At 46.6% G+C, this 12,685-nt stretch overlaps 1 protein-coding gene across 13 annotated transcripts in view; it reads left to right on the top strand.

The window, feature by feature from the left end:
- CEP164 (centrosomal protein 164) overlaps positions 1–12,685 on the top strand; it is a 70,657-nt gene continuing 57,972 nt past the window's right edge. For 9 of the 13 annotated variants that reach the window (XM_073321153.1, XM_073321154.1, XM_073321158.1 and 6 more), the window contains exons 1-5: positions 1–144; positions 4,837–4,949; positions 5,791–5,902; positions 6,492–6,705; positions 8,201–9,946. In XM_073321153.1, coding sequence (XP_073177254.1) covers positions 4,862–4,949; positions 5,791–5,902; positions 6,492–6,705; positions 8,201–9,946 — 2,160 coding nt within the window. In that variant the 5' untranslated portion in view covers positions 1–144; positions 4,837–4,861. Of the gene's footprint in view, positions 145–4,836; positions 4,950–5,790; positions 5,903–6,491; positions 6,706–8,200; positions 9,947–12,685 lie in introns of those variants that run through there. The other 4 variants (XM_073321164.1, XM_073321165.1, XM_073321166.1 and 1 more) reach the window with 2 other exon arrangements.

Here is a 12,685-nt window from a genome sequence, read left to right on the forward strand (position 1 = left end):
TGCTGGCCCGTGCAGGGCAACCCCCAGGCGTCCATGGAAGCGGAGGGTGGGGAGCCCAGGCCGGGGGCCGCCTCCCCCCTCTGGTGCTGCCCGTAGGGAGCGGGGGGTGGCCCCGGCTGGGGAGGTGCTGGGGCCCCGTGGAAGGTAAGGCCGCCCTGTCATGGGCGTCTGCTGCAGGGGGCGTGGGTGTGCAAGGGGGGCTAAGTGTGCAAGGGAGAGTGGGGGTGGGGTGAGTGTGGGCGTTGCGTGTGCAAGTGGAGGGGGAAGGCTGGTGCAGGACTCGGTGTGCACTGGTGTGAGTGGGTGTGCACAAGCTGTGCCATGGGGGTGGGAGTTGGGAGAGCACTTGCTGAGAGCACGTGGGCGTGCCAGGGGAGTGTGCGTGTGGAAAGGATGCGAGGGAGCAGGTCTGTGCGCTGGGGGCGTGAAGTCTGTCCCTCATTCTGCTTTTGGCAAGGAGAGCATGAAAATCTGTTTCTTGGCCAGCACTCTGCCTTGTTGTTTTTTAATTTTCTCATAGGTGGGTGATTAAGCAAGGCACGGTTGTAGCCACTAATACCAAGTTGGGAACAGCATACTCACTTGATTAGTGTGGTAGCTCACGGCTTCACAATACACGCGTGTGTGGTGATATTTACAGTACACACAAGCACTTTGGTACATATACAAATTGGGATTCAATTAACTGGAATAAATCAGCACAGACTCGATCTTCTGCTGCTAAAGACTGTGTGTGAGCGAGATGACTATAAACACTAGTAAAGAAATAAGAATGGAAGCATCTTAACCTTAAATTGTCCATATTCAGATGTTTTAGGTCCCGCATATGTTCAGGAGAGAATGTGGAGTAGGATTTGTGATGTTGCTTTGATCCTGTGGTCCTGAAAATACTGCAGTCTGGGACCTAGTAGGATTAATTGCTGCTCATTTTACATAAGAGTTAAAAATACAGAGCCGTCTGAGGTCATTGGAAAGGGAAAAGGCAAGGAGAGCTCAATGATGGCAGCAGTGTGGTTCTAGCACTTAGAGCTGTCATTGTTAGCGTGTTGACAACATTGCCTGGTACGCTGCCTGCCCTTGATAGTGATGACTGACCGGTACAAAGGCCCACAGGAAGTTGAAGACCCACTGAACATCACCGAGAAAAAATGGACGGGAGTTTTCCGGGGCACTAATGGTTCTTTTGTCTGGCCTTTATGTGGGGTAACCTATGAAGTAATCATCACAAATAAGTGACTGTTCATGTTTAATATTGGGGATAGTCTTCTAATAACTTTATAATTGGGACACGTGATCACTATCATGGAAAATCCAAAGGGACATAGTCTCCTTGCAGATCAAGTGCCACCTGGATCCATTTCTAGCTAGATCGTTATGGTGGTCTGGCTGGATATTCAGTTTATATCTGTCTTTGGCAATCTTACGACACAACTGAAGCTTTTGGTAACCATGGTAATTGCTGTCCGTGTAGCAGCATTCCTTGGTGCACATGCTTCATAATACATTGGTCTTCCATTCTAGTAGTGCGTCTGTACCAAGAAAACCACTGAAACTGAACCAATGCTGATGGAGGCAGTTGCTGCGTTCAATTTCTAATATCCTCATTTCTGATGTTGTCTTGCCACTTAATATAAAGCAGCTGATAGAGACAAAGAGAATTAAAAACCTCAGTTTGGTGTTCTTCAGCTTTCTTAAGCACCCACATCTCACTGCCATACAACAGCACAGGTATAACCAGGGTTCTGTGGATCTGTAGCTTTGTGGCAGGCTTGATGCCACGAGGTCCTCACAGAGGCTGCTGAAGGGCCTGCAACGTGGCTGCTCTACAAACGTCCACATCTTTTGAGAACTCTCCAGCACTGCCCTTGCTGCTCCCCAAGGATTTGACAGTTGCCACCTGCTTGATGTCCCATGTAGACGAATTAATGCTAAATGGATTGTAATTTGGAGCTGGAGGCTGCTTGATGGTGATGGCCAAGCATTAACCAGACCAATGCGCACTGCTTCTTGCCCAACTAGATCAGCCATCAGCGATTCACCAGTCTGAGCCAACAAGGCAGTGTGATTGGCATGTTTGAAATCTTGAAACAGAAGGGTGTTCAGCTCACTGTCACCGACAGCTGGCTCCTCAAGCTTATCCATAAACTAATTGGTGCTGATATTGAATAACGGTAACGACAGAACACAGCCTAGCCGAACTCCTGTGTTCACAGCTTTCTGTTTCTTTATAGCGCTCTTCTGTCATTGACATTATCTTCCCAGGGATTCCAAGTCATCTCTTCAGAGCCTGCAAACTTGCTCAATGCGCTGAATCGAAGGCCTGATGGAGGTCCATAAAAAGTGCTGCACGCAGCTTATTAAATTCATCCATCTTCTCAAAAAGCAGTCTGAAGGTAAATATCTGGTTGACAGTGGAACGACCAGGTCTGAAGCCACGCTGAGTATCCCGGTCTTTGCCATGAAGTGCATTGTTGATTCAAGACATTAATATGGAAATGAAGACTCTCCCTGGGACTGGCAAAAGTGTAATACCTCTGAGTTGCTACCTATGGCCTTATCACCCTTTGGAACAGAGTAAAAATAATGCCGCCTTCCAATTGTTGGCAGTTATGTTAGTGCTCCAGAGGGTCTGGAAGAGTCTGTGCAGCCTTGGTACAACAATACTCTCGCCTGTCTTCAACAACATAGGGGTGATGTTACAAACTCCTGGTGCCTTCCCAGACTTCATCTTACAGACTGGAATCCCGATCTCTTTTTGGCTGGTAGATGGTTGCTCTCCCGGAACTTCTTGGCCCTCTTCAGGCAGTGGATAATTGAGGAACATCATGACGTGGTCTTGCAGACTCTGGCTGATGCTGCTTTCCTGGTTCTTTACTGTACAGGCTGGTACCACCCTCCACTGCAGACACTGCACAGTTGCATAGAGACTGCAGAGATTCTGCCTGGTGGCAGCCTGTCCAAAACTGGCTGCCTGAATTGACCACTAGGATTCCTGATTTTCCTTACACAGTGACTGGATGCTGTTCCAAAGTTTAACCCATCCAGCCTCTGCTTTTGCTCATGATAGATGTACCTTTTTTCTTTAATTCCAGCTGCAGTGAGCATCTCCTCACCCAATCAGTGCTTGATGTTTGAAGGGCTTTGGCCACAGCCCTGAGCTAACAGTCGTCCCTGCTGACTTGAAACAACTCCATTCCTTCCGTCTGTAATGTTTCAACAACCTTGAGCAGCCCAGAACAAAAAGTCATCTGATACCTCAATTCTAAGAACACCTTTTGGTTGAATTGGACTAATTTCAGCCTCATTAACTGGCTGTGGTAGAAGTGGGAGGTGCACTCTTGTCAGCAGAAGCTGATGGTCATGTCAAGTTTAGCATATTGTGAACGCGTACATCCATGACCATAGACTACCAATGATTTTTAACGAGGACATGATCAATAACAATTATAGAGAAGCCATGTGGCCTATTCCAGGGCTGCTTGTGATTCTTTGTGTGTCGGAGGAGCGAGTCAGCAATCACTACATCATTGGCAGCTGCAGATTTCAGCAATCGCTGCCCTGTCGATGCACCTGAGCCCTGGTCTGTCGAACCTGTTTCACTTCCCGATCATGGCCCCCGTGACCCTCAGAGTGCCTCCGTGCCTACTGGCAAACTCCAGTCAGGCCTGGCAAAGGCACTACACCTAACACGCACTTGTCGTGGCATTTATCTATGAGGAATGTCATACAAGGTATCTAATGAAAACGAACACTGCACTGGTCATTAACAGCTGTGTGTGTGTGTGAACGCTATAGGAGGAATTTTGGATACTTACTGATATTATGCTTTAAGTCTGTACTCAAACAAAGAGAAAAAGCAGGTTTTCTTCCAGACAGGAGAGGATGTAGTTATCTTCCTGTCTCTAATGTTAATTAATCAGAATTAGCTAAAAACAGTGGGGACTATATTCACATACTGAGGCACCAAAAAACGCAAATTAACGGAAGGGTAACATTGACAGCTTGGCACCTACACCTCAAAGAGCAACCAGTAGGACAAGGAATGTTGTCTGGGGTTACGCTTCACAGGATGCATTTCAAAGATGTCCTGGCGTATAAGAAGAGGGGGAAAAAAGACCCGAGGTTTATCGACATACTGAGGAAACCCTTTGTAGGGCTTAGGGGAATCATGAAAGTCTGGATCCTGGTATGTCTGAATTCCAGCAAGCACTACAGGAGAAGTTTTAGGTGAGAGACTGTTTTAGAGAAGATTAACTTCCTAGAGTTAAGTTCTAGACTTGCAGAAACATTTCTCTCTTTTTTTTTTTAACCAGATTTTTCTATTATCTTTGCTTCGTATTATCGCTTGAATTTCTGTTCTTTAGTAATAAACGTATTCTTGGTTTTACTATATGTTCTCCTCAGTGTTGTTGTAATACTAAAGTGTGGATCCTCAGTTCACCTAGTGGGCTGGTGTGCGCACTGTCTCTTTGGGTACAGAGGATCTGGTAATTTCTGTGGGTGTCCAGTAACGGCTGGATGTGGAAGAGGCACATTCTTCCAGGGAGTTTCTGGGACTAGGGTTCATCAAGTGTTACCTGCAAGGCAAATTAAAAGCTGGCAGAGCTTTGGCAGAGATTGTTTGGCTGGCTAACATGCTGGGCTGACAGGAAGCTGTCAACCAGTTTAGTTCCAGCAAGTCTCTCTCTTGATGAGAGAGAGGGTAACGAGGTCACCCATAGTTCTGGGCTCCCCAGGAAAGCGTCAAAGCCCCACATGCATATCTGCTAATTAATATATAATGAGTGAAATTCATTTATATCTAGCTCTGGACATTGGTTGTGTTTTCACGACTAGGTGCAGTCAGTGTGTCCCCTTATGAATGGACATGGCAGGACCTGCTATACGCATTGGGGATCAGCTCATCCTAGAAGAAGATTATGATGAAACGTACATACCCAGTGAGCAAGGTAACTGGCATCTGCCTTCCTCAGAGCAGAAAGATAGGGCTCAGGAGCTGCTCTTCAATATTGCAGGAGGATGAGCGATGGTCAGTATGTTGGAGAGTTGAAAAGATAGCTCTTGTGTTAGTGGCACTCCATCCTGCTGTAGTTAGTGCATCAATAACAGCCAGTCTCACAAAGAAATTCTGATCTGCTAGCAAATTCAAGCAGAAGGGGTTGCAAGGCAGAATTAGAGGGTGACATTAGTCCAGTCAGTGCACTCACCGAAAAGAGGTGCTGCGTTGGCTCTTGGTTCCATTCCCTTGCAGCCTTTGGGACTGTCACAGAGGAAACCAGCCACCTGGGGCTGAGCAAGAGAGCCAATCTCTTTTAGGAGAACGAGGGGCAAATGTTTGTCAAGAGGAGATGGTGTCATCTAGTGGCTAGAGTGGGACACTAGGATTCAGGGTTCTTGGGACCTGATTGTCCTCTTACTTACACTGGTTTTCACTGGACTAACTCCTTTTGACTTCCATGCAGTTAATTCTGACATACGGCGGTGAGATGATAGAATAAGGCTCCTGGTTTTCATTCTCATGGATATACATCATATACAGGCAGTTTGTGCCTGCCTCTATCTCCTACCCCTGCAGTGTTCAGCCTTGCCTTGCCCATTGTAAGATGCTCCCTGGCACATGGGATGTTTTCTGTAGCTCTGTGCAGCCTAATTCTAGTGTCTTCAATGAGGGGGTTTCCCAGCACCCCTGGGTTGTACCTAGCACAGGTTTGCACAGTAACGCACAGCCTTGCTTGTCTGCCACACTGTCTTCTACTGTCTTTTGTTTCCTCTGCTTTTGTTCTACTACAGAAATTCAGGAGTTTGCCAGGGAGATAGGGATTGACCCTGAGAATGAGCCAGAGCTGATGTGGCTGGCCAGAGAAGGCATTGTGGCTCCTTTACCTCCAGAGTGGAAACCATGGTGAGAACTCTAAATCAGCAGCTATTTCAGTAGATTGTCAACCTCTCCTTGCTAATCCCTCTCCGGGAGCTTGTCAAATAAGTAGGGGAAAGTAGCCTAATGGTTGGAGCAGGGGACTGGGTGTCAGGGCTCCTGGGTTTTATTCCCAGCACTTCAACAGAACCAGTTTGTGATCCTGGGTAAGTCACTTCCCCTCCATGTCTGTACACGCACCTGTAAAATGGGGATAATACAATACCGTACTTCACTGGGGTGCGGTGATGCTTAAAAAATGGTAGAAATGCTGCCTTTGCCCTAGGGAGAGGGAAGAAGTAGTTTGGGAAATGTGTGTGATGGAGGCAGGAATGTGCTGTGGGGCAGCTGCTCCCCCATCCTGTGTATTTGGGCTTTTCTGGGGCAGCATGCTCCGCTTCTGCTATGCACCAAAGGGAGCCTATGGCCAGCATTTGTAAAGCCCTATGAGCTCCTGAGACAAAAGGTTCTGTGGCCACACAAAGCAGCCGTGCTGCTAGCTGTGTGTACTGATTCCCATGCACAGAGCTGATGCCCTGACTCTCTCCTGTCTTCATGTTCTGTTTCCCCACATCAGTCAAGATATCACTGGCGACATCTATTACTTTAACTTTTCTAATGGCCAGTCCACGTGGGACCACCCTTGTGATGAACATTACAGAGAACTTGTGATCCAGGAGCGGGAGAAGCTTTCGGCTCATGGCAGCATTAAAAAGAAAGACAAGAAGAAGAAAAAAGACAAGAAGGAAAAGAAAGACAAGAAGGAGAGAGAGCCAATGAAACATGCTGTGGTGAGTATACCTGAGGTGCTTGTTGGGGAGGGCCAGAAGAGCCAGCATGAGTATAAGTGACCAGCCACGAGTTGGTGATGGCTGCTTCTTATTGTGGTATTAGAGGTTAGGCAGAATGAATGACCTGCCTGGCTGGCTTCAGGCATGAAGTGGTTGTGGGAGCTGTGCAGAGGAGCAGACAGAGGCAGACGTGGCATCGCTTTTCAATTATTGTTCTTTAACTTAATTTTTAACAACTGGGCCAAATCCCTTAGTAACCTGAGGCCAGAGGAGAAATTGGCCTGTTCAGGGGAGCAGCTACTGCCACTTTCACCCTCAAGGTCCCTGAACTCTCACTTTCCCCTCAGGTTTCAGAGTAACAGCCGTGTTAGTCTGTATTCGCAAAAAGAAAAGGAGGACTTGTGGCACCTTAGAGACTAACCACACGAAAGCTTATGCTCAAATAAATTGGTTAGTCTCTAAGGTGCCACAAGTCCTCCTTTTCACTTTCCCCTCAGCAACTCAGCACTTGGTTTTCTGTGATGCTTCCAACGACTTTATGGCCTGAGGGGCTGTGAGGTGGAAGGAAGACAGGGCTCACTGGATGCTCCCTCCCTCCAGTCTTGCTCTTAGAAAAGGGAGCTGGGACTGTGGAGTTGCTGTGGTGCCAGAGGGGCCCCATGTTGGCATGAGCAGTTCAAAGCCCCCTTCCTAAATCAAGTCAAGGATACTGCAGGACCCGAAGGTGTCTCTTCTTCGTTTTGTTTGTGCTGAGGGCTGGCCAAGGTTTTCTAGCATATTGTTCTTCCCAGTTGACTGGGCCAAGGTATCAAGCTGCTCAGGTGACTTGGAGTTAGAGTGGGTCTGTGGCACACCCAGAATGTCTCTAGGATCCTCCTGTTTCCTAATGCTTTGCATACCCCCGTTTGATCACAGGCCCTTGCAGAACATGGGCTCAGAGCTCTGAACTCACGCCATTCCTCTTACTTCCTGCCTTTCAGGGATGGAGTAATTGCTGTGCTGAGATGGTGGGGGGGGGGGTTGTTGTAGAATTTTTGGAGCAGTATTTCTCACTGGAAGGAACAACCAATGTTGTTTATGCAGTAACTGTGCACCTGTTGCTATGGTATCTAGGCACCAGGCACAGCCTTAAAAGCAACAGATTCATCTGTTTTGCTGTTGGTTGGCAACAAGAGTAGTCCTCCCAATGGCAAACGATTCCTCCCTTTTCAGATAGAGAGACCTTTCTCAGTTCAATCAGTAACTGAGTAAACGTCAGGCTGATAAGATGTGCCTTGAAGGCCAGACCTTGAAGGCCAACAAACTCTTGGGGTTAGAAGTCTTTTTCAGGCAGGGACCTTCCATGGAAAAGGCCCAAGCCTTCAATTTGAGGGACTTCTGATAGCACTTCTTATTTCAAATGCTGCAAGTATATCCTGTTCCATTTCGTGCTGTAGATGAGTGTATGTATCTCATGTTGTCTATTTTAGTTATCTGCTAATATTTATTTACTTAGGAAATGCAGCCAGAGCCAGGGATTCTTCCTTCAACATCCTTTTATCGAATGTCCTCTCCCATCCTGTCCTCTGAGTGTGCAAGTCCTGATCTAGATCAGGATAGCCAGATTAGGAATGAGGGCTTTCTTAAGAAAGGTAAAGGAAAGACTTCTGGGAGACCACCAGAGACAAGTGACTCAAACAGACAGTTTGCAGGGACTTCCCCAAATAAATTGCAGCCACTTCTCACAGCAAAGTCCAGCAGAACTCACCAGATCTTAGCTGATGTGGAGAAAATTTTAGGAAGGACGGCATCTTTTAGCAAATCGGATGTAGACAACCAGCAGGGCCAAGACAAGACCCCAAAAATTGGAGACAAGTCTTGTCTTGGTTTTTCTGACTCGGAGTTTGGAGGTTTGGATGTTGTTAGGACAAAGCCCGTTTCCTGCATGTCAAAGAAATCGTGTTCACAAGACTTTGAAAATGGGAGAAGTGTCCTTGATTCCCCCAATGTCCTGGAGGACAAAGGTATGCTCTTTGTTGAGGAAAAGCTGTCTGACAACTGGAAGGAGGAGGAAATGACAGGAGAGTGTGTCTGTCAGCCTGATGACCGCTTATCAGTCAGAGAAAGATCAACAGGGCCTGGTGGTGATAAGGAAAGAGACCCAGGTTTATCACAAGCCAATGAAAATGAACCTTTCTTGACCCCCAGTGCCCCTGACCATATTTTTTACAGCAGGAAACGTGAAATGATTCTCTTTGATGCCAGTCCCCCAGAAGACCTGAGTTTGATCGCGGAATTTGATGCTCGCTATCCCCAACGGGAGCTGAGGGCACACAGCAAAGCAGTCGAGAGCAGAAAGAAGAGAAAACTTCAGGATCAGGCATTGAGTCAAGCCACCAAACTTTGCAAGAGCAATGAGGCTGTCGGCAAGTGTGAGAGAGAGCGCTCAAAGCAGGCAGAGTTTGTTGAATCTGAAGGAGCAGGCCTACAAGTAGTCCAGAAAAAAGACCTATTAGACTGCCACCTGGCAGTCCCTGAAGTGACTGCAGAAACATTACCCTACACCATAGGGGTAGAAGTTTGTGCTCAAGCAGGAGCTGAAATTTCTGCGTCGGAGCCTGTTTCTCTTTGTGCTGGACAGCACGAAGAGAAGGAGAAGGCAAACGGTTTGGGGCCTGAACCTGATAGCAGTGTTACAAGCAGTTCAGCTGATCATTTTGTATCACAGATTTTGGGAGAGGTTGATAACTTCTCCTGGGATCTCCAGAGCTCTCATGAGTCTGACAGACAGACAGACCTGCTTGCTGCTGCTAAAGGTCCTCTACCCACTCATCCTTTCTCAGGAATTCTCCAAACTCAGCCACAAAGCTCAGCCAATGAAAAGTTGCAGAGTGACTGTAACTCTGAGAATGAGCAGTTCTATCAGCATGTGCAGGAAAACGATCAAGTGCCTAGTCAGGAACATAGTTGTGTCAGTTTTAACATGAAACTGAATAGGTCACGTGATGCCCCTGAGACGAACAATGAGGGCAGACAAGAAGAAACAGTAGAAGAACAGCAAAGGACAGAGCCAGTTCCTAGAGGGCTAGAGGCAGATTTGTTCACAGAGGGTTTACAGGTTACTCCTGGTTGGCTTTATCAGACCGAGTGCCAGGAAAGCAGCAGGCTCTGTCGGCAGGTGGAAGGAGAGTTGACCCAGAGCGGGAAAGCGACTGAGGATTGCAGCAAACGGGAGCTTTGTGAAGGAGCAGGCAATAATGAGGTAGGCAGCTTAGACTTAAAAATCCTTCTGTAACTGGTTTGCTGTTCCATTATAAATGAATCCGAGGAATTGAGTGGGCATTTTCTCTCTGCTAAGTGAAGTTTCAGGAGAAAGGGAAATTACCTTCCTGGTGGTAGTCACATGAGCTGATGTGGCAGGTATTTGGGGGGTTTATTAAAGCTTTGGGGTGCAGGATGAAAAATACCTTGCAGCTGACCTTCCTGGCATGGTAAGCACTACATAACTTACATCCTGGGTGAATTCTACCATAATATAATATAATTATTTCTGTCTTGTGAACTATCAAACAGATCACATAGAGCAGTACATGGGTTGGGATTATTACATTTAATTACAAAGTAATTTCTAGGAACATCTCCCTTTTTTGTTTTTCACTTGCTTTGAGGCTCCACCTTAGATCAGGGCCCATTGTGCTAGCCACTGTCCAAATACATAGAGCCATTCCCTGTCCTGAAGAGTGAACTGTCTAAATAGATAAGGTAGACCAATGGTGGGAGAAAGAAAGTGTCTTCATTTTACAGACAGGAAACTGAGGCACGAAGCGATTAAGTGATTTGGCAGGGGTTATGTAGGGAGTATGAACAAGCCAGGAATTCAGTCCAGTGCCTTAACCACAGGGCCACCCTTTCTGGTGAACTCAGAAAAACAAAACTTGCATGAACTTGTTTTCTCAAGGAAGTTGGGCATTAGCACAGTGACACCCCGCCCCCCGGTGCAGGCCTTTTTACAGGCAGGTGCTGCACGAACTACTTTGAGCAAACCTCAGTTTTGGCCTGAACACCACTGCTATTGTTTTATGTTACATCTTGGCAAACTCAAACCAGGTAAATTCATGGGAGAGCAGCAAAGGTGGGCTTGGAATGGTGCCATCTCTGAAAGCAGTCTTCTCCCTCTTTCCCCTCCGCCTCCGCTCTTGGGAAACCAAAAGACTCCAAAGCACCCATTAAAAGTGATGCTTCCCTGCAAAGCTGACAGTGAACCCGGGGACATGGGGGTATGCAGCAGATGGCAAGCAATGCTCTCCGACTGTTTTGCTTTGAATATCATGGGACAAACTCTCCGCCCTTCATAGCTTGATAAAACAATTCAATCCAAAGTATGCTTGTTTCTTTTCAGAGCTCCCAGCTATCCCATTATTAGGACATTTATCCTGGGCTACAATTGCCTCGTTAATTAAAAACAAAAATCCAGGTAGTATTTAATGTTGGATGACAAGCGCTCAAGCTGTTTTGCTCTGGCCTGCAGCTGCGTGTGCTTGAAGCTCACTCTTCCTCCCCAAGAGGCAGAGCAGTTGAGTGTCCCCCACTGCTATAAGATATACTAGTTTTGGGCCATGGTGCTTTCCTCCACCGCATACAGTGGGAGGTGCCTGGTCGGTGTGAAGAGTGTCCTGGGCTGGCTTGTTCTTTGTTTCATAAGTAATTGCCTCGGTTTAATAACGACTTGCCAAATCTTGTGTTCTGAAGAAATAAAATAAAAGGTCAGTGTGTGTATGTAATGTTAATGAATTGCTTTGGTCCCGTATTGCTGGTATCCTGCTGTGACTCCACTGAATTGCTAGCTTCGATTTCCAGTTACCAGCATGTGGTAGCACCCCCTTAGCTGATAATAACTATGACTATAAATATCAGATAAACTGTAGATTATCCTGGAAATTTTAATTAGCTGGATGGAAGTGAGTTTTTCTTGCTGAAGGACAACTAACACCCCCAGCTTCACACACACAGTTAATAGCCATCGGTAGAAAATTACTAGTTAAGCCCAGAATGTGTAATTTACACTATAACCATTGATTTGGCAACGACTTGGTGGAGGAGAGATCAGTGTGCGTTTATCTTCCTTCCCGTTCCCCCGGTGTGCTAGTGAATTAACTGTGTTTTCAGTCTGTAATTTTGTATAAACACAGTGTACGGGAGACTGCTCTACCGATGCACAGGGGCTCTGTCGACGCACACGTGCTCTGTTGAAGAAATGCTACAGAGCTGTGCTGGCAAACCATAGGCGTATTTGAAGCATGCATTAGTTTCCAGTTTACCTCAGGCTGGGTATTGCAAGGTATGACTTACTGGATAAAAAATTCCACTGTGTAAAATAGAGCTTTGAGATGCTCTGTGATGGTAATTCAGGTCCTTGGTTGGGGGCCTGTTTGTGTCACTGCTATACGAGAGGGATTATTTCCGAGCTAGCCTATAGTTTCTCAGCCCACCTTTACAAGTGCAATTTAAACTTCGGCTCTTCTGATCAGGTCAATTGAGTTCGGCATTTTCTCCAGCTTGTCCTGTTTGATTTCAGCCCTTTATGGGGCTCGCGTTTGTTTAGAGATTATAGATTCCAAGGCCAGAGGGGACCACTGTGATCATCTGGTCTAACCACCTCCATAGCACAAGCCACAGGACTTCCCTAAATTAATTCCTGTTAGACCTAGCACAGACCTTTTAGAAAATCATCTAATTTTGCTTTGAAAATTCTCAATGACAGAGAATCCACCGCAGCATTTGGTAAGCTGTTCCAGTGGTAAATACCCTCACTGTTAAAACTATGTATCTGATTTCCAGTCTGAATTTGTCGAGCTTCAACTTCCAGCCCTTGGATCTTGTTCTACCTTTGCTGCTAGTCTGAAGAGTGCATTATCAAATATTTGTTCCTCATGTAGGTACTTACAGACTGTAATCACCCCTTAACCTTCCTTTTATTAAGCTTAATAGATTGAGCTCCTTG

The sequence above is a fragment of the Lepidochelys kempii genome, chromosome 22 (assembly GCF_965140265.1).
Source record: "Lepidochelys kempii isolate rLepKem1 chromosome 22, rLepKem1.hap2, whole genome shotgun sequence".
NCBI classification, from domain to species: Eukaryota; Metazoa; Chordata; order Testudines; family Cheloniidae; genus Lepidochelys; species Lepidochelys kempii.